Genomic DNA, 21,191 nt, shown 5'->3' with positions numbered 1-21,191 from the left:
TGGCAGATGCTCTTATCCATAGCGACTAACATTTTTCTCAATTTTATAACTGAGCAGTTGAGGGTTAGGAGCCTTACTCAGGGGCACAGCATAGCTTACTGACCTGTAACTGGACAGTCCAAAGTGAGATTTGCACCTATATGGGTTTTTATTCTGCCTCCTACGACTATTTTCAGACTGGCACTGTGTAGGTCAGATACGTTCTTCCAAGAAGCCATGATAGCAGGGTGATCTGTCAAAATAAAAGAAAAATGGCTTATAACCATAGCAAACATTGGTTGTGTAAATTTGTACAGACTGTGTGTGTGAATGTTTATGACTCACCAGCAAATAGCACCTGTGTTGTTTCTGAATCTGATCCCATTTCGTTATTTGCTGTGCACCTGTAGATTCCAACATCTTTGGCTTCAGGGTTTGCAATGTGCAGTCTTCCAGTACTATCCCATAATACCCCAGAAGAAAAGAGAAAAGCAGAGACACCAAATCAGCCGCAGAATTCGGCTCGGGCGATTGAATTACACTGTGTGATTTCCACATCCTCACATGCCACATTAAAGGATTATATCCACATTTACTTAAGCCACGTTGACATGTGGTTAGGTCAACAGAGATGCAAGCCTTGTGTTAGGTTGATGAAACCAGAGCATCCCTGTGCATCATTTTTTTAAATAATAAAAACACACATTGTGATCTATCCTCATCAAATGCTACATGGCTGGACCTGTGAGAAGTGCTAAAATCTCTCATTTCCTCCACATCAATCATAACATTCTTTCTCAGCTACTCTGCTTTTCATTCCTCATTTCATCTGATCTTCGTTGAGTATTCAGGAGCCAGCAGAGGTACAACAGACACCAGAGGCGTTTACAGCTCAGAGTAGAATGGCCATTTTAGCACGGTGCCACTGGTTTCTCAGTATGTGTTTATACTGTGTATGTGCTTGAAAGGATTTTCCACTACACAAGGTCAGTGTTCTTAATCCTGTCCAGACATTACACTATGGCTTGCTATGAGCAACAATGAACCGAAATACCCTCAGATTTTTGCATCAACTCAGAAATATTGTCAAATAACTAAGCTTCCTGGTTTAATTAAACAGTACACCACCATGTATAGTATGTGTACATTTGGTAAAATAAATAGTGGAGAACCCTGTGGAGAGGAGAAATTTAACCCTGTGAAAATTGCTCATTCCTGTGGTAACCTTTGCAAGCTAGCAAAACCTGCCCTGACCAGTTAGTTCACAGCAATATAAACCTAAGGAAACTTAATTTTAGCAGTTTATTGCTAGCTAGATAAAACAGCAACAATAACAACTAACAATACCGTGCAATGGCTTTAGCTAAGCAGCAGTAACCACCTATGGTAACTTAGTTAAGCTAGAATCATTAATGAATCATTAATTTGCAACCTGTGCCATAGATGTGGACCTGAAAGCAGCTAGCAATGAAGGTAAAGAGTTTGCAACATGTCTTAAACTTTCACAGTTTTCTGTTTTTGCAAGTTTATTAGTGGTTCACTCTTCTAGGATCTGATCTGGTAAAATAATGCAAAGAATCTTTTTCATATGATTAAATCTACAAAACAAAAAAGATAAAGATATTATCTCAAATTCACATAAAGGTCTATAACGTAAGGGTACCTTTCTGGGATACACCTTTAATAAGCCTTTTCCAAAAAACTGGAAAAAAATGACATTTTAAATAAGATAAAATATATATCCATCAGCAGTAACCTTTTCATAGGTTACATGCAAATGATCTGTTAGTAATCTGAACGATAGATCAATTGGATTGAAAAGCTTTCATGAAAACCGCTTAATCATTCTGACTGAATCTGAATCTGAATTAAATGTTGGAATGAAAAGGGTGAAGTAGATCAGAAATAATCCGGGTAAAAAAAAAAAAAAGAAAAACGTTTGTATTTGTTATATACTGTATATTAATATCATTAATGTATATTTTATATTTAAACTTGAATTGGATTACAAAGTTTAGGGTAAACAGTACTTGGAATCTGAAATCAAATTGAATTCATTTGGATTGAGGCAAACTGGCGAATGTAAACATACCTACTCTGAATCCAGAAACTGGACTCAAGAAAAGAGATTCACCCAGAAATGCTGTGCGCACACACACACACACACACACACACACACACACACGCACGTGTGTGCGCACATGCACACACACGGCTTGCATCTAAAACAGCAGGTCAGTTTTGTTCTGCATTGATGAGGACCAACGAGGTGAAGCCTCAAGATGAAGTAAAGTAAAAAACTGCAGAAGGTTATAAAAAGATCAGTGCTTTGAAAATCTCTTTGGAAATACTGTGAAATCCATTATAACATTTCCATTATATTAAATGGAAAAAAGATTTCTACAAACGCTACCCAGATTAGACTGTCCTTCCAAAAGAGGCACATGGGCAAAAAGGGCAAGAATGGCACAGAAGGAGTTCCAGAGTTCACTGGCTCAAATATGATAACCTGTGACATGCACAAAATTCTAATTTACTCCAGTTTGATGTTGCTCACAGCAATAGAATACATTCTTGGTAGGCACTGTATATTTTTATAGATATAAAAACAGAATATATATATATATATATATATATATATATATATATATATATATATATATATATATATATATATATATATATAAACAGAATTGTTATGAGAATGAGTTAGAAAATAGATTCCCTGCAAATATTTAAGGTATTTTGCCATTTTTATGTGGTCTGGTTTGGTACAGAAATTGGGTATAAATAACGGAAAATAGCAAGTGTAATGTTCATATAATGCCCCAAAAGGTTCTTTTATAAAAATTAAAAAATAAGGAATTTGGTCCCACTGCCTCGCCAACCCTACTTTCACGGGTAAGAAGGTGCCCCACAGACAGCTCTAAAAATGTTACAGCTCAAAATAAGTCATCCGTCTGTCTGCCATTTTGTTTACATGAGCTGTCTACACTTTGTCTGCATGGTTACGAGGGATCCACACTGATCCTGAGGGTCTGTTTCTGCAAGCTCTTTTTGGCTCAAAGATGAAAAGTGAGTGCAAATGTCACCCAAATGCTTGAAGGTTTCTATTTTGGTAGATTTGTTGAGTCGCTGGAGACAAGCGCACACAGAAAACAGCTACTGAAAATGTGGCCTGCAGAAGAGAAAATTTGTGAAGGAGGGAGAGAGATAAAGAAATAATGAAGTGCATGTGGTAAATATTCATTATGGAATGGAATGATAACAGAAGCAAGGGATATAGCAAGGGTTTGGGCTGGAAACAATCTGGGACTTGGAATAGAAGTAAAATTCTCTTTTTTTGGGACACATTATCCATGAAGTGGTATTTTATTAGGTGTCACTGTGTAAGATAATTTTAGTTTTTTTTTTTGTAGAAGAAAGAAAGCAAAGTTTGGACACCAAAAATATAGCTGATTAACTACAAATAGGGTAAAGTCAAAGTATTGAAGTACCAAAAAATGATTCGATTCAATATAGTAGACAAAACACAGCACACTACACAGCCATGATCTACCTTCAAACAAAGAATGGGCTTCAGTTATCAAATTGAATACAAACTATTTACATTTTTGATCCAGTTAGTTCTGAAAAAAGGTATCAAGTGATTCACTAATATGATTCTTAACTGATAGGCTGCAATCTGTCAAGAAGTTACTCCAATATAGTATGAGGAAAATCAGCGTTACTGATCAAGAAAGCATTTACACGCAACTGAAATAAGTGAGGCTCAATATGAATGTGGGGATGAGTCAGAATGGTAGGGGAAATCACTATGCAAATGAATAACACATGATTAGATATACCCTAGAAGGAAAGGGTTTCAGGCGCTAAACTCTATTAAATACGCTGTTGTGTCTCAAAGCTTTTCTACCATAAATCATAAGCACAAATGATCATTTTAAACCATTATCTGCTCCCCTCAAGTTCCAGACAGATCTACATCTATCCTTATTAAATATAAAGAAAAACATTAAACACACTGGGGGAGATTGCCCCAGGCCTCTCCTGCTGGGTTCAGAAAAAAGCTGTCTAATGCAGTGGCGGTCTGAGTCTGTGGATGTCAATCACAAGAGCCTTTATATCGGGCCAAAACTAAGACTTGCAGTGTGCCGGCTCAGCAGTAGAGACAGCCCTGAGACAGTCTGTATTTATTTTACAGAGCCATATCTCAGTTAGCCAGAGCTACTCCCATGCAGGGGCTAAATAGAAGGACCACATCAGAGCCAAAATGACTAAGGAACTAAACAAGTTTATCCAAACATGCTATCTTGGATCTACTCAGTGAGTGGTGAAAATCTGGAAAGCTGAAAGGGCAATGTGTACTGCGAGTATTCAGTTATAAGGTTGAAGCCCCCCCTTTTTTTGCCTGTATGAACAATATGGTGGTGACATTCAAGTCTTTCAAAAAATGGAAGAAGCTCTCAGTGACTATTTTTGGATTGGTCTTTTTTCCTACCCACATCCTATACAGATGTCATTTAGAATCACATTGCAATCAATCATTGGCTTTAAATGATAAATGATTATATATATATATATATATATATATATATATATATATATATATATATATATATATATATATATATATAAATTAATTAATTTGCTGGAAATCACAACCGAACATTATCAAATTAACATTTACATTTATTATTTATTATTACATTTATTATTACATTTACATTTATCATTAACATTTATTATTAAATAAGTTCTTATGCATTAGTTAATTTATTTTTAGTTAATTTGATTAGTCTCTAGGGGGCACGGTGGCTTAGTGGTTAGCACGTTCGCCTCACACCTCCAGGGTCGGGGTTCGATTCCTGCCTCCACCTTGTGTGTGTGGAGTTTGCATGTTCTCCCCGTGCCTCGGGGTTTCCTCCGGGTACTCCGGTTTCCTCCCCCAGTCCAAAGACATGCATGGTAGGTTGATTGGCATCTCTGGAAAATTGTCCGTAGTGCATATTGCGTATTGCGTGAGTGAATGAGAGAGTGTGTGTGCCCTGCGATGGGTTGGCACTCCGTCCAGGGTGTATCCTGCCTTGATGCCCGATGACGCCTGAGATAGGCACAGGCTCCCCGTGACCCGAGGTAGTTCGGATAAGCAGTAGAAGGTGAATGAATGAATGATTATTCTCTTGAGTCGAAAAGTTTCGGTTCAAGATGTTGCTCTATAAATATTATCAGCTTGGATCTGCTATGTTCTGTCATGAGAATTTTTTGGAATAAAATGCTCTGTGCCTCCATCAAACAGATAAAAGTGTATTGTATGGCCTAATGAATAAAATAAAAATAACAAATACTGGAATAGTTGGAAAATCTTTGTAATCCATGGTCTGTGGAGTTTGTTTTATAGTTAAAAGGCTCCCTGGATGCAGAAGGTTTGAAAAGCCCTGCAACAACCCCATGCAAAAATGATGGAATAACCAAAATTAGAGTGCATTGGCCCAGATTTTTTACTTTGAAGCAAATAAAAATCACAAATATAGCACAAAAACATTTTTTATGTTTAATAGCTGAACATTCTGGCTTAGTGAATCATACCTCAGTCAAATAAAATCAAATAATTTTAAATAATGGCATATTTTTTACAGATCAAAAAATGATGGAATCCCCTTGCAATTTGTATTTCTAAAGCAAAAACATGCCCAAGTCTACAAATTATAATTAGTCTGCAGGTAAAAGAGAGTGCTTATAGACCTTAACAACTCTGTTGGACTTAAATGATCTTTTTGGTTAAAGATATTCCCCGTCTGAAATTTTGTGTATAAACAAAATAAAAGGTTTTAAGGAAAACATACCAGTAGACCAAGCATCAGGATAGAAAAGTGAAAGGAACATTCTTTACAAAACAAAAAATGAACAACAGGAGTCAATGTTTGTGACAGAACTTTAAGAAATTACTGAATTAACCCTTGTGTTGTCCTCCTATACAAATTAGGAGCGCTGAGTCAACTTGACCTTGTCTGTTTTGACTGCTTATAAAAAATGAACTATATATGATAGCCTTTTTTTTTTTTTTTTTACATTTTTAGTCTAACTTGTTTCCAACATATTAACATATATTTTGCCATATTTTTGTCATATTTGGTATAATTAACCTCATTAATATGCAAAAATGCCTCAATTTTTAGTAAAAAAAAAAAACAGAAATTTTTAATTATTTTCACTATAGAGGCACAAAAGTTGATATATTGGTATATTTCAAGGGCAGGAGATTGTTTTGAAACCATTTTGACCATTTTTAATGTCAGCAAATAATAAAACCTGTTTTTTTTCCAGGCCAAATTGACTTGAATGCTTATAAATCAAAAATTCTACAATTATCACCAATCTGTGTGTAATATCTATTTTACACTTGTAATATGTATTTTACCCACCTGATGTCATCTGATCAACCAACAACAGGCCACACACACACACACACACACACACACATCCACACACACCCCCACTCAAAAACATGGCATAATTTCATGTGAATAAAACTTCTTTTACACTCCTTATGTTAATACTTAATTTATGAATGATAATCCTTATCAAAAATTATGCCATGTTTTGAGTAAAATAAGCAGAAATTATTAAATATTATTTTGGATAACCACTGACTGATGAATGTCAACATTACTCAGCATATCTCTAGGCCAAAGTTACTGATGCAACTAAATGTATAAATAAGAGAGAGGAAACAAATATGATTTACAAAACACATGTATTTTATTTTTTAACTTCTTTATAGAAATATGAATGTGTGTGTGTGTGTGTGTGCGCGCGTGTGTGCGTGTGTGTGAAATGTTTAAAAATACGTAGCCTTTGTTTTGTCTAGAGGCCAACTGAAATGCAATGTCCAATGCTTTGAACAGTGTTTGACTCTGTGTGTGTGTGTGTGTGTGTGTGTGTGTGTGTGTGTGTGTGTGTGTGTGTGTGAAGCTTCTTGTTGGATCAGATTTTGCCCCCAGCTGGACAAATGTATCTGACAAGTGTGAAATATTTACAAATGAGTAGCTTTTGTTTTTTCTGGAGGCCTAATGAATTGCAATGCCCAATGCTTGTGTGTGTGTGTGTGTGTGTGTGTGCGCGTGCGTGCGTGTGTAGCATCATTTCGATAGATCATATTTTGCCCTCTGCTAGGCGAAGCATATCAAAAGTGTGAAATATTTACAAATGTTTGGCTTTTTTTTTCTCTGGAGGCCTAATGAAATGCATTGCCCAATTTGTGTGTGTGTTTGTGTGTGTGTGTGCATGTGTGTGTGTGTGTGTGTGGGGTGTGAGTGTGTGTTTTGGGTGCGTGTATTAGTGGACATTTTACGTGTGCATTTTTGCGTCTGTATGTATGTTCATTGCGCTGAAAAGGGCAAAAGTGTGACCTATTGCCCCACTAAATGTGGCCGAGTCAAAATGACCCAAGAGGATCACAAACGCGTAGTATACAGTATACTGTTCTGAACACATAGTTCAACGAAAATAGACAAAATTAATTTTGCTTGCAAAGTTCATAATTTGGAACAATCCTGGGAAATTTCAGGCAAATATGTGGAAGAAAACCAAAGTTATGACACATTAAATTCTTCCAGCAGGGTCAAAAAGACCCAGGGACAACATGAAGGTTAAATAGGTTGAATAGGTTGCATATAGACAACGCCTAAACTGAAGGAAACAAGCTTAGACTTGACAAAAGAGAAGCATTCATAGAGTGCAGATGATTGGATGAAAGTGATACTCAGTGAGTATACAAGATGATGCTGGAACCTTGGAGCCATTCCAATGAAACATGAAAATGACTGGCTGAAGAAAACAATCAGTTTTCCCTCAGTCATTTATTATATGAGTGTGTATGTCAGGTAAAAGGCAAGTGGAAATCATGACCTCAACAGTCAATGGACTGTTGCTGTTTTTTCATTCCATTGACAGAAAATTGGTTTGGTGTTGATGTAGTAATTTTCCAAGATGATTCTGCATCTTGCCACAGAGCAGAGTGCTAAAGCCTTTCTTCAGGATCAGATTACATGGCCAGCAAACAGTGTGGATCTCAATCCGGTTAGAAATTTATGGTAGAAATAAAAAAAGGTCCTTCACAACGCCCCGGTCTTCAAAGCTGATCTGATCTGATCTGAAATCCAAGCCTCAAAGAATACAGGCCATCATAAAGCCAGAAGAGGAGCAACAACTTATTAACTGCTTTTCTTTTATTGTTGATGCGTCCATGTTTTTTTTTTGTCTCATTACTGATATCACATTAAAAATATAACATTAATTAAAATATTATTTAGTATATTTGAGGTATGTTTTACAAAGCCATAATGTTCAGATATTGATTGGGTTTGGGTTATATAGGGGAATAGGGTAAATGGGCAGAACAGAGCCTCCAGGACACGTGTGACTGACTTTCTTTTCCATCTGTATTTCACACAAGTGAAGTCCACATTGTCCTTTCGGGAGCAGAGCACAGCCAAACTATCTGGTTCACTAGATTCAGTTTAACGCAATTCATCTTGTGCAGGTGAGCCAAACATTGTGTTGCTCCAAATAGTTAATCTCTTTGACTGGCAGGTGGCATAACTGGCATGGATGCAAAAATGTGGCGATTAGTTTCATGTACAAATCCTAACTGACAAAACTGATAAGATGAAAAGAGACTTTGCAATATGCAGAGTTCGGTGCACTGTGATTGTATGAGAGATCATTATTCATCATCATTCTGATCCATAATGACAGTGTAATATACTAAGAAAAACTCAAGAGGCTATGTGGGTGGGCATGTGGTCATGTCTTATATGCTGTGTTATACAACAGGTATCTGCCATGCCAGAAGAACAGATTGTTTTTCTTTGGGTTGTTAAGTCCGATATAAGAGGAGGATAAGGTACAAAAATTACACCTAAAATGAATTTTTTTTTTTTTTTTTTGCTCAAGTCAAGTAGAATGTTATGCTTAAAGCAAGATAAGGCAGTCAAAAGCCACTTTGGTAATATAGTATGACTGGGGCATAGCAAGGAACCTCAATAATATCTTTTTCCTCTAAGAAAGAAGGTATCTAGTTTAAATATTGATCTAAAAAGATGGAATGTACTAAGAGTCACTGAGCTGGCATGAGAAAGAAAGTCTATGAGGAGTTCAGTTTATTTTGGCTAAGAAGGCAAACCAAGGCTATTTAACCAGGCTGTTACAAGGTGATGCAACATAGATGAAGAGTAAAAACAGGGCTGGAGGAGGGAAAAGATAGAAGAGAGTTTTGATAGCCAATTCAAGGTTGTGGTCAAAAATAACCAGTTTAGGGTAGGGCAGAGACAACAATACAATCATGAAAGTACCACATTGCTTTCTCCTGTTCAGGGTAACTGAGGCCACTGTGGGCTGTACAGAGTTTAATATATTTGGTTTAGAGCTGAGGTCACTTCTGTCAAGTTCTGACAGCACTTGCTACAGAATGTTGGGGAAATTTACACACACACACACACACACACACACACACACACACACACACACACACACACACACAAAATAGAGTTCAGATTCAATGAAACAACAAATCATGGCCATCCATGGTAGGTAATCTACAGGATTAGTTCCAAGCTAATCAGTCATTAAAATATGATGTAACCCCATGTTTTATGATGAAAATGTCATAAATATCCAGAATGGCATATTTATTGTGGCTAAATAGTTTTCTTTTAGACCGCCGAGGTCTCTTGATGATGTAGAACAGAGAACTGAGGCCACTGTTTGCTCAGTCATGACTTGGTCTTGGAAGACGGACAGACAATGTTTAGCGACAGTCTGGGTAGAAGCTGAGCTTAAGGTCCCTAGATGCACAAAGCTGAATTACTAAGTCAATGTTTTCAGTAAGTGCATTTAGTAGTCAACATTCTACACCACAATGTGACCCTAGAGACAGCAGGAGAATGAGAGCCAGCATATTTGACCTGGATAAGACCACATTAAAGAGAACTAGAGGAGTTAGGAATATATTTGGGTGTGTTGTAAATATCTGGGTGTGTTGTGAAGTTCTAAAATCAACCATCTTAAAAGCAAATTGCAAGTATTTAACACACTCTTATACCAATTAAACAGGCTGTATAATTATATATATATATATATATATATATATATATATATATATATATATATATATATATATATATATATATATAAAGAAGTCTTTATTTATTATTTATACATTACAGGGCATTGAAATTCTTTTATTGTCATATCCCAACTTGGTAGGAAGCTGAGTTCAGTGCCATGACACAGCACTCTTAAAGCCAAGGGAGTTAAGGGTCTTGCTAATGGGTCCAATAGTACCAGCTTGGAAATACCAGGGCTTTAATCTCTGACCTTCTGATCAAGAACTGAGTGCCTTAACCATTGAGCCACCTTCACCCATTTTCTGCACATAAATCTAATCTAGAATATATTAGCCTGTATCAAATAAACTGGAGTGTGTAGGAGCCATTATGTTACTAGACCACTATCGTCTAATTCTCATGGTTTCCATAGTGTATTTAGTGAATAATCATTTGAGACACGAAAACCAGTCCAAAACAATCACATAACTGACATTTGACTAAAGTACGCATACCTTGCTTGCAGCGATACTCCATCTTTGGTCCAGGATATGGAAGGTGTTGAGATACCCTGAGCTGAACAAAGAAGTGTCAGGCTTCGAGTGGCATTGGTTAGGTAGGCAGTCCTTCCCACGTTGACAATAAGGTCTCTCTGAAAGCTCATGGCGGATCCATGTGGGCTATGACGAACAATAACCGCTCTGCTCTTCAAACTCTTTCCCCCAGAGTGCTCAGAGGAGTTAGGGGTTCTGTCTTGATGTTTGCTTTCTGAATGGATTGTCTCCTTGTCTGTTGTGGCCTGGAACGCAGCAATCTCCTCCATCAGCTTCCCAATAAGCTGGGAGGCGAGGTCATCTGTTACATCTCCACTTTCTGCAAGCTGGCTGATGTTTCTGACCAGTTTCTCAAACTCAGCTGGCTCCAGAGTGAAGGCACCCGAAGCTGCTGAAATCACAGAATCACTAGTAGAAGTAGATGCTAAAAGATAGTTACCTAAATCCATGGGATCCACAGGCTTTTTAGTTTGGTCCTCATCCAGATGAAACTCATTCTTTTGCAGCCAGCTTTGACCTTGTTTCTGGACCTTCTTAGTCAAAGAAAACTCCTTCTGGGCCTCGTCCTGGCACTTGGAACTAACATTACCTCCCTCTTTGTTAGGAAAAATTCTTGAGCTACTGTTGATTTTCTGCTTTACCAATTTCTTATCCTCAGGATGTTCTAACAGCCTGTTATCATGGCCTATTAGCTTAAGGATGAAGGTATCTGAATCCTGGTTAGCCCAGCACCGATACTGCCCAATGTCTCCAACCTCCAAGCTGTAGATCCTTAAGGCTCCAGATTTTGTGATGGTCAGATGTTTGGAGCTTTGAAGGTCCAAACCATCCTTCTCCCAGCGAATTTGGGCTTTGGGAAAGTAGCGCACTGGACACTTGATTACGACTGATGTCTTTGGGACAAGATAAGCACGTCCACCAATTGTGAAGGTAAGTCTTTTTTCTTGTTTTGTCTGGATGTAGATGCGTTTGAGGCCCAGAACCTGAGGACAGCGTTTTTTGGAGTACTTGTGCTCTGCAAACAAAATGAACACGACGGGTTAGCACAATCCAGAAGGTGAAACCACCAGCTTGTTGAGGACTTCAGAAGTTATTATTTAGGTCTCAGAATTCCAAGAAACTTCATTTAACACCACAAATGAATGGAGAGAGTATTTTTTTGGGAGGTGTTACAAAGATTGATCACAAACCAAGTAAAGTTGAAGAATAATGTAGCATGTCTGATCAATACAGATTATAAGAGTGAAAATAGACAACAGCTAAGAGCATCTGTTCGAACTGTTTAATTTTTTTTTAATAGACAGTCTACATTGTACATGCTCATGTAATTTGGCTCAGATATACAAGACACCCAAAGTGGCTCCAACAGTATGTCCACAGCTAAAGGAAACAAATTACAAGTATTTCATGTCTGCAACTTGTGGTAAGGAAGTTGGGGCATATTTTCCTCACTGATGAAAAGTGTTATAAATCTACAGCCAACATCAGCAACTTGCCTATGCATCTGGTCTACAAGCACACTGACCTCTACAAAGACTCAGCAGGTTAAATAGATATGTACTGGTGAGCTAAAAAAAGAAAGCCTTTATTGAGAATTTAACTGATTGATGTTTTCACTCATTAGTGAAGCTCATAATGCTCACTGTATTTGCAGAATTGACATCACACACAGATATGGAGACCAGTATAATATCAAATTGTAAAGTCACATTGTTTAACGGTAAATGTACATAGCACAGGGTATTAATATGTCCCTCCACTCTCTGTATGTTTACTAGCTACTTGATGGGATGCATTTATTTACAGAATTTGCAAATAAATCATTTAATGAAGCGAATAAAGCACGAATTTCAACTACATATGTATATGGTGCTGTTTCATGTTTTCCTATTTTTTCTTAACCAAAGAAGCTTGCACCAGTGCACACTATCACCCTCATTTATACAAATTCCTAAACCATGGCCATTAATATGATGTTGGTCTTCCCTTTTCTGTTTTAACAACCTCCAGTATTCTGGGGAGCGGATGTATTAGATTCGAAGCTTTAGTGAGGTCAGGTATTTATGATGGGTAAGGAAGCCTAGAGTGAAGTCAGCATTCCAATTCATACCCAAGGTGTTCAGTGATGTTTTGGTCAGGGCTCAGGTCTTTGTGATCAAGGATTATTTACATGAGATAATAGGTTAGTTCCAGTAAAATGAAATTTTAATGCATACAAAGACATAATATGCAATTGTGTCAAATTGTGGCAACAGGTTGGAAAAGGCCCACAAATGGTTGTGATATTCAAGTATCCACATACCATTGGTCATTTCTGGTACATGAATATAAAATATATAATTTAAAAACAAAACCATGTTTGCGAAATTGTCATTCACTGGTGAGTAGGTCGATTAATTTTATGACACAAATAATTAAAAAAAAAAAAGAGAAAGAATATACTCTCACTGTTGCAGGGACTCATTCGGCAGCTCCTGATCAGAGGTGGAGGCTGAAGGCCAATACACACAGTCCTGTCCAAAGTGACCAGCTGACCAGACGCAGTCTGCCTTCTACACATAGGCTCTCTGTGCTGAATTCCCTTCCCACATGTCACAGAACACTTAAAATACACACAAATGAAAATAATATAAAGCACTGATCATAAACACACCCAAGATAATCAAAACATTAATTGGATACACTTGCAAGTATTAGTAAATTCACAAACAATAGTTCAGCCCAATAGAGACACACACTCACCTTGGACCACTCCCCGCCCACTAGGTGGGGTTTTAGGCACTGTGTGTTAACACACGGCCGGTGAGTATCTGGTTTAACTTCATCACACTCCTCGTCTTGCAGGCGGCGATAGCTGCCGGTTGCCAGACGTTGCCTGCAGTAAACCTTGCGCCACTGGGTTCCTCTGCCACATGAACTGGAGCACTGAAATACACAAATAAGTAAGTAAGTAAGTAAGTAAAGTTTATTTATATAGCACATTTATCACAGCAGAGCTGACCAAAGTGCTGAACAGAGTCAAAAACTAAACATAAAATAAACAAAACAGATGATACAATAAAACAATAGAACATAGACAAAATCCGATTAAAATGCCTGGGAATAAAAATATGTTTTCAACTTCACTTTGAAAGTTGTACTGGAAGGTGCAAGGCGAATATCCAGTGGAAGTTGGTTCCAGAGACGGGGGGCCGCAATAGAAAAAGCCCTATCACCTTTCGTTTTTAAGCGTGAGCGAGGGACAACCAAGAGAGCTCTATCAGCAGATCTTAGAGATCTGGTGGATGAAAAAGGAATAAGATGATCTGTGAGATAAGATGGGGCTTGACCATTAAGAGCTTTAAAAACAAACAACAAGATTTTAAACTGAATTCTAAAATAGACAGGAAGCCAATGAAGAGAGGCTAAAATTGGTGTAATGTGATCTGTTTTCTTTGCCCCGGTCAAAAGTCTCGCAGCTGCATTGTGTACCATCTGTAAGCGTGCAATGGATGACTGAGGAAGACCCAAATATAATGAATTACAGTAATCAAGGCGGGAGGTGATAAAAGCATGAATGACTTTCTCCAGGTCATTAAAAGTTAAAAAAGATTTCAGTCTCGAGATGATCCGTAACTGATAAATAACACACTGTGCAGTCACTCTAAACACTATGGGTGTAACAATATACACAGGTCACTATTTACTTCAACTAGACTTTCAGAATATTTTGAAAAATATCTAAGCACATTCTAACCTCAACTAAAGCTCCAAAATTGGCTAAAATTGGTTTGAAAGCTACTGAAGAGACCTTTTTAACTGTTATAAAACAGTTGCTTCACCATATAAGCTATAATCAGTCATTATGATCTGTATAAGAATGTCATACTTAATATGTGGCCGTTTTTGAATTATTTTGCAAGAATGGACAAAAGAGTGTGTTTGCTTTGAGAATTTGCTAAAGTTGACACGGACTGACGGTGTATCCATGTCGCAATGCCAGCTACTATAGTATGCCATTCCAAGATTGATGTGAAGTACATGATTAACAACAATCTCCATGGTTCCTCTGGCCAATTGTCTAATTCCGTTGATTTCTCTGTGTCTGCCTCATTTTAAAAAATAAAATTTGCCTGCTTGAGAAAATTTGCTTGTGGTCATAAAATATTCATTTGTGGCTACAGCTTTTTACAAAAAGTTATTTTAGAGGGAACCAAAAGTTAGAGATACAATTTTGTGACTGCAATCCATATTTTTAACATTATCATAAAATGCATACATACTGTACATAACATAAAACTGTTCTGCTTTCTCTATAAAACTAAAATCTTAATATTAAATATATAAAATTATATATGATTTTTGACAGAATTATCTGTGTGTGTGTGTGTGTGTGTGTGTGTGTGTGTGTGTGTGTGTGTGTGTGTGTGTGTGTGTGTGTGTGTGTGTGTAAAAGTCACCTCCTGCCACTCGTCTGTCTCCCAGGTGGGGACACACTGCACCTGATTGCAAGCCTGAACCTCTGTAGGGCGCGGTCCTCTGCATTCAGAGTTTGATGCTGGCTCGCTGTGATTGACTCCTACAGACCTCACACACCACACGCTTCGCGTCTGCAATCCAACACCGCATGAAACTGAGCATGCATTCCACATGCTCACCTCCCATCTAAGACAGAGTATGAATACATACAGTACTTACAGGTCAAAGTCAGTGCTGGTCTCATAGGCACGCATACAGTACAGACACACACACACACACACACACACACACATACGAGACATGAATGTTTGGAGGCAATTCATTATGAGAGCAAACATGTGTACAAAAGTAAACACAAACATAGTGGAGGAAAACAGAATGTGATAACACACACACAAACATCTGAAGGAACAGACTGGCCTGACAGACTGTTTATTAAGCCAAGCCAAATTGCAGATGATATATTCAGCTGCTTATTTGCTCCTAGCTTACAATTCCTCATTACTTCCCTACTCACTCATCAAACACAACAGAACTTCCTTTAGCCTCCCCACAAAGAATAAGCTCCTGCTAAACAAAGTACATCAATTACAGCTGAGCTCTCTCTCACACACACTTACACACACACACTCACACACATAGACACAAACACACACACTTACACACACACACACACACACACACACACACACACCATACTCCACATTATCCTGCAATCATAAAGTCAAATTTCACTAATTCATATAGCAGAGAAGGAAGAATGGCCTCTGAAGCTGTCAGTTCTAGTGAAGGGGTTGTTGCGTCTGTCCCGCTCAGTCCCACTGAAAGAGGTGTGTTCATTTTACCTGTCAATCACAGCGAAGGCGGCATATCCTTTGTTCATAAGTCCGAGTGAAGGAGGGGTGTTCACTCTACTTGTCAGTCCCAGTGATGGAATCATGTCCTTTGTACATATCAATCCCAATAAAAGATGGATGTCCTCTTTACCTTCTAGTCCCAGGGAATCAGGCATGCCCTCTTTACCTGTCAGTCTTTCTGATACAGCTATGGTCTCTATACCTGTCAGCCCTAGTGAAGGAAGTGCCTCTGTACCCGTCAGTCTTCTGTACTTCTGTACAGTCACAGTGAAAGAAGCAGGTTCTTTGTACCCACCAGTCCCAGTGAAAATTTGGCCTTTCTTCCCTGATCTTTCCCAAAACGCCACATTTTGTCTGTTCAAACTGAACTGTTTTTATAAGAATTAATTAATTAACGAATTGATGAATTAATGAATTAGATCATTTCAGAAGCTACACATTCAGAGATACAATGGACTGCTTTCACAATACACACCCAAAAGAAGCAGAAATGTCTAAAATGTTAAAATGTATTTTAATAACATCACACTGAGCTCATCAGTAATCGCTCTTATCACATCTACTTTTAGTCGATAACATCACACCTAAAACATGCACAAAAACTATTCACTATTAACTAAGAGAGGAAGTAAGAGAAGTACAGTTAGAATTTAGTCTGATGTCACTCTAGTACATATTCATCACAATAAAACAAAACAAGTGATGACCAATCTAAACTTCACTATCCCAAGAATGGCAAGCCAGTAACATTGAATCCAACGGAAATTGTGAGCGCACTGAGCAAAGATAATGAGCGCTATAAAACATGAGGTGATGATGACGCTTTATCTGAAACTCATAAAAGTATGATGCATTCCCTGGATCTCATAAAGTACTTTGAAATACCAAAGCCGTAATAGAAAGCATTAAAATTAAGAAAAATATACAGTCGACGACAGATGTTTTTCATTTGATGTTTTTAAATTAAAAGATGGTTAAAAATCAAACAATAACACGTTGTTTCTAAAATGTCAGTTGGCTGACAGGGCAGAGAAAAGGTCAGTTTTATTTTGATGCTCTATTAATATTTCATTTGGATTTTGGTCCTGAACATGGTACAGGCCTGAAGGGCCTGAAAGAATAGGGTTAGTTATCAGTACATACTGTAAGGCACCATTTAGCTACATGTTTGTAGCTACACATATTTAAAATTTTAACAGATTTAACAAAATTATTGGCACCCTTGTAGCATTATTTCATACTGATAATACTATAATATATATAATATATAATATATGATAATATATGATAATATATAATACTCTTTTCTTTATTTATATCTGACTATGACCCACTTTTAAAACCCTGATAGAGCCTGCCAGATTTACTACTATGCCATGCGTACTGCAGTGGAAGAAAAAACAGCCCCACGGCATTACAGATCTTCACCACTGCTTAACACTAATTGGGGTCTTTTCTGTATAATAAGCCTTATTTTTATTCCAAACCCACCCTGATTGAAAAGCTACATTTTTGTCTCATCATTAAAATACCAGGCTTCAGTAAAAGTCCCAATAACATCTAGAATATGATACATGATTATGTTTGTGGATAGATGAAGGAAATAAAGAAAATTTTTATTTTGCCATGCTTTCCAAATAGTTTGTAGTACATACAGATAATCTTCTACAAATCTTCGCCTGTGATCGCCTATGATCTTTTTTTTTGTGTCTCCCTTTAATGATGGAAAAATACCCTTGTCTTCTTCCAGGCAGTTTCATTAAAGCTCCTCTTGTATTAATGATTGTTCAACTAGTGAATATGGGCATTTTCAGTTGTGTAGCACCCACAATTGATACATTACTGCATGTTTCCTACCTGATACTATGTACAAAATGATGTAGATATGAGCCACCATAAGACGACCGCTGAGCACATACTGTATTGTTTGTTTGATAGGTTATGTGATTTTTAGACAACATAATAACATTGCTGGGTTCAGAACAGTTTACCAGCCAAATACTGTCCACTAACCTCTGTTTTCAGCTTCAGTTGAAATTGATATAATCCTTATATATTACTTTTTAGTTAAAGTGCTCAGGAAAGAAGCAAAACATCTAATCGGAGTTAGTACACTCAGTCAAGTGCCTGTAATATAACACTGGGTTAATGCCAAGACCAAATGCTACAGATATTTCCTGAATGCAACCTGCTAGAGACATTTCACGGATCAGGACATGGCCAGGGGACACTGAATATATACTGTAAGAAGATAAATTAATGCCATTTCCATCCTGGCCCTCTCACACTAAACTCAATGTGCGAGTATTCATCACTTTCATTCATTTGTCTTTTGTAACTATGTCAATTGCTGTAGGTACTGCATTGTATTTTTTTTTTGTTTCATAGTCCACAACACAGTTTGTTTATTGCCTGCTCTGGAATTTGAGATAAACAATCATTCCCTAAGGCTGATATGAGATCATATTTTTACATTTTAAACATTACATCTTGTTATAAAAATATGCATGAAGATATTAAAATGGAAGAAGAAATAAAATCAGATTATCGGAACCACATGTTTCTTGCATATGTTACTAATTACAGCCACTAATTCTATAGATTTTACTGGAAATACAGACATGGCTTAGTCAGTCATACAAGCATTTTTGGCTTCATCTGTGTTTGCTGAAATTTTTTTGTCTTTCCTTTTTCAACAGAATTATAAACATTTATACAAAATCAACTGAGTTCACTGATAGCTCCTATGGAATAAATGCCTCTATACATATTTCAATGAGACACCACAGTCCTTATTGATGTAACTCCACAAATTACAGTATTTCCTGTTTGAAAACAGTTTCCAATTTCCACAAAGTTGTAGCAAATACAAAGAAAAAAGGGTCACATCATAGTTCAAAGCCATAATTTAGAAACAGGAAGTTTTCACATAACAGACATGTAGATGGTATGCAAAAATAAGATGCAGTTTCAGCTAAGCTCACTTGTAGTTTACATTGACATAAATAACTGTAAACCAGATTGCTCTCTCAAAAAACTCCCACCTAAAACTTTGTCAGGTTCTCATTAGTCAGATCATCTGTAGTTGGATTTGCCATGCGATGAGTGCAACACAGAGCAATTTAACAGCATGTGTATTTCCACTTCTCAATCGAAGCCATAAAGAGGTCTTGCCAATGTTTCTGTAATGTAACCGAAGCTCTGTGATTGGCCAGACTGCAGTACGGAACAACCCAGATTATAATTCTCCATCGACCATCTGATCCAGACATTCTGTCTCGCATTGTGTCTCCATCTATGCGTTTTGCGATATTTAAAAGAATTTTAGAATATATGGGAAAAGGCAATGCATATGGACATTTGTTTCCATGAACTACTGTTATGTGAAAGTTCTTTCTGAAGAAGACAAATATGACATCAACAAAAAGTAAAAGCCAAAACCTGGAACATATTCACTATATTTATTATGTCATTATTTGTTCCACAACCTCAATTCATTAGCTTTTATTGCATCATCCTTTTGTCCACATGCTTTTAGACCTCAGACAAGGTTCAGAAGGTCTGATTTTTGCATCCTGGTTTTCATATACGCAAATTTTTAAGTAACTTCAGGTCAATGGGTCCCACTTCAGGCCAGGACAACCATGTTATCTTCTGAAGTGTGGAAGAATGCTTAAGCAGATGTGTAGCAGATGTGCATTTCTTCGGCTTTGTTTAATCGGCTAATACGATGGAGAGTATATTTGTCATTAATGATCCAGTAGAAACATGCAACATGGTCTTTTACAATGAGTAAGTCATCTTGTGGTGATTTGCACTACTGGTCAATAAAAGTATAATTACTTGGGAATAGGGAAAAGTTTCATAGGTTATTGGACATTTCCAATTCATACCTGTGATGTCACTGAACTCATTATGAACAATTAGCTTTACTCAAATATTCATCCATATATTTTCTACACAGGATCACAGGGAACATGGGCACAAGGTGAAGGACACCCTGGATGCAGGGCACAATCATACACACACTCATTCTTACACTACAGGCAATATAGAGATGCCAGTCAGCCTACCACAGAGTACAAAACCACAGAGTATAAAGAACAAGGATAAAATGCATACTTTCTGCACACAGAGTGGCACAAGGAATCAAACCCCCCAACCCTGGAGGTGCGAGGAAGAGTTTGTAAGTAGATATCAGTGTTGTGTTAGATGCTCCTCTGTTCAGACAAGTGTAACTCAAGTTTGACATATACAAACTGCTTGTCTTGTGGACATTGTTGTATTCAGAAGAGTATTTTCTTTCTTAAATTGTGGCTAAACTGCTGAATAATGACCTCAGTAAGTTTAAGGACCATTTAGGAAATGCTTTTCATCATAGGCTTTCCTATGTGGATTGAACTGTGTATTTTACTTTGATTCGCATAAACACAAGTATGTTTTTTTTATTGTATGTTGCTCCTATTGTTCTTTCTTGTCTGATCTTTTCAGTCTTTAGGACACATGAAATATTTGTTATATTTACTTTACTCAGCAAACCTAATAAAACAGATAGGTAGAGAAATGTCTTCAAGATTATGATAGTCCAGTGATATTAATTTACTACTCACTAGTAGAGCTATGTATAGTTGTGGTGAATTATTACCTGGCAGGACAAGGCAGAGGGTTGCACATGCGCATGATGGTTTGGGGTCTGAATGACTCATCACAGAGTGTATCCTCCACCAGCTCTCGTCGTCCAGCCCTTACACAACGAATAACAGCTGTCTGCCTGCCTGAGAGACAAATACATACGCCATAATTGGAAGTCAGAAAGAATCTTAGAATACACAGATTTATCGTTTGAATGCTGAATTGTTGTGACAGTAAAGGCAGAAAACAGCAGTTCACATAAACTGACATCCTGTGATTAATGTAGGTTTATTCACTGGAGAAAAAAGAGATGTCAGAAAAAGTATAACATTGAAGAAATGTTTACGTACTTGTGTTCTCACCAGAGAATCTTAGACTGTGTTCTTCATTAATTAAACTCTCCAGCTATAGTACGCCGAGATACCATTTGACTTGTATTAACACCACATGCACAAGATGAGCTACAGTCAGAAATGGAATATCTACAAGGTAGGTGCTGCTAATAAACTGCCAGCTAATAAACTTTCAGATTACGTCCGATATATAGCATATATAAGGTCAACACATACACTCACCATATACTTTATTTGAAAAATCTGTGC

General features: G+C 37.3%; 2 protein-coding genes across 2 annotated transcripts in view; both read right to left on the bottom strand.

The window, feature by feature from the left end:
* The window catches only part of efl1 (elongation factor like GTPase 1), a 292,867-nt gene that overhangs the window by 140,002 nt on the left and 131,674 nt on the right, over positions 1 to 21,191 (bottom strand). The gene's annotated exons all lie outside the window — the stretch shown is intronic.
* adamtsl3 (ADAMTS-like 3) overlaps positions 1 to 21,191 on the bottom strand; it is a 169,629-nt gene that overhangs the window by 17,762 nt on the left and 130,676 nt on the right. Inside the window, exons 17-23 of the mRNA XM_060883894.1 lie at positions 20,603 to 20,732; positions 15,082 to 15,286; positions 13,385 to 13,567; positions 13,091 to 13,244; positions 10,604 to 11,657; positions 325 to 437; positions 104 to 232 (exon numbers count right to left, since the gene is read on the bottom strand). Of these exons, the coding sequence (XP_060739877.1) occupies positions 104 to 232; positions 325 to 437; positions 10,604 to 11,657; positions 13,091 to 13,244; positions 13,385 to 13,567; positions 15,082 to 15,286; positions 20,603 to 20,732 (1,968 nt within the window). The remainder of the gene's footprint in view (positions 1 to 103; positions 233 to 324; positions 438 to 10,603; positions 11,658 to 13,090; positions 13,245 to 13,384; positions 13,568 to 15,081; positions 15,287 to 20,602; positions 20,733 to 21,191) is intronic.

Source organism: Tachysurus vachellii, chromosome 1, assembly GCF_030014155.1.
Source record: "Tachysurus vachellii isolate PV-2020 chromosome 1, HZAU_Pvac_v1, whole genome shotgun sequence".
In the NCBI taxonomy this organism is placed as follows: Eukaryota; Metazoa; Chordata; class Actinopteri; order Siluriformes; family Bagridae; genus Tachysurus; species Tachysurus vachellii.
This window is presented reverse-complemented; position numbering and strand designations above follow the sequence as displayed.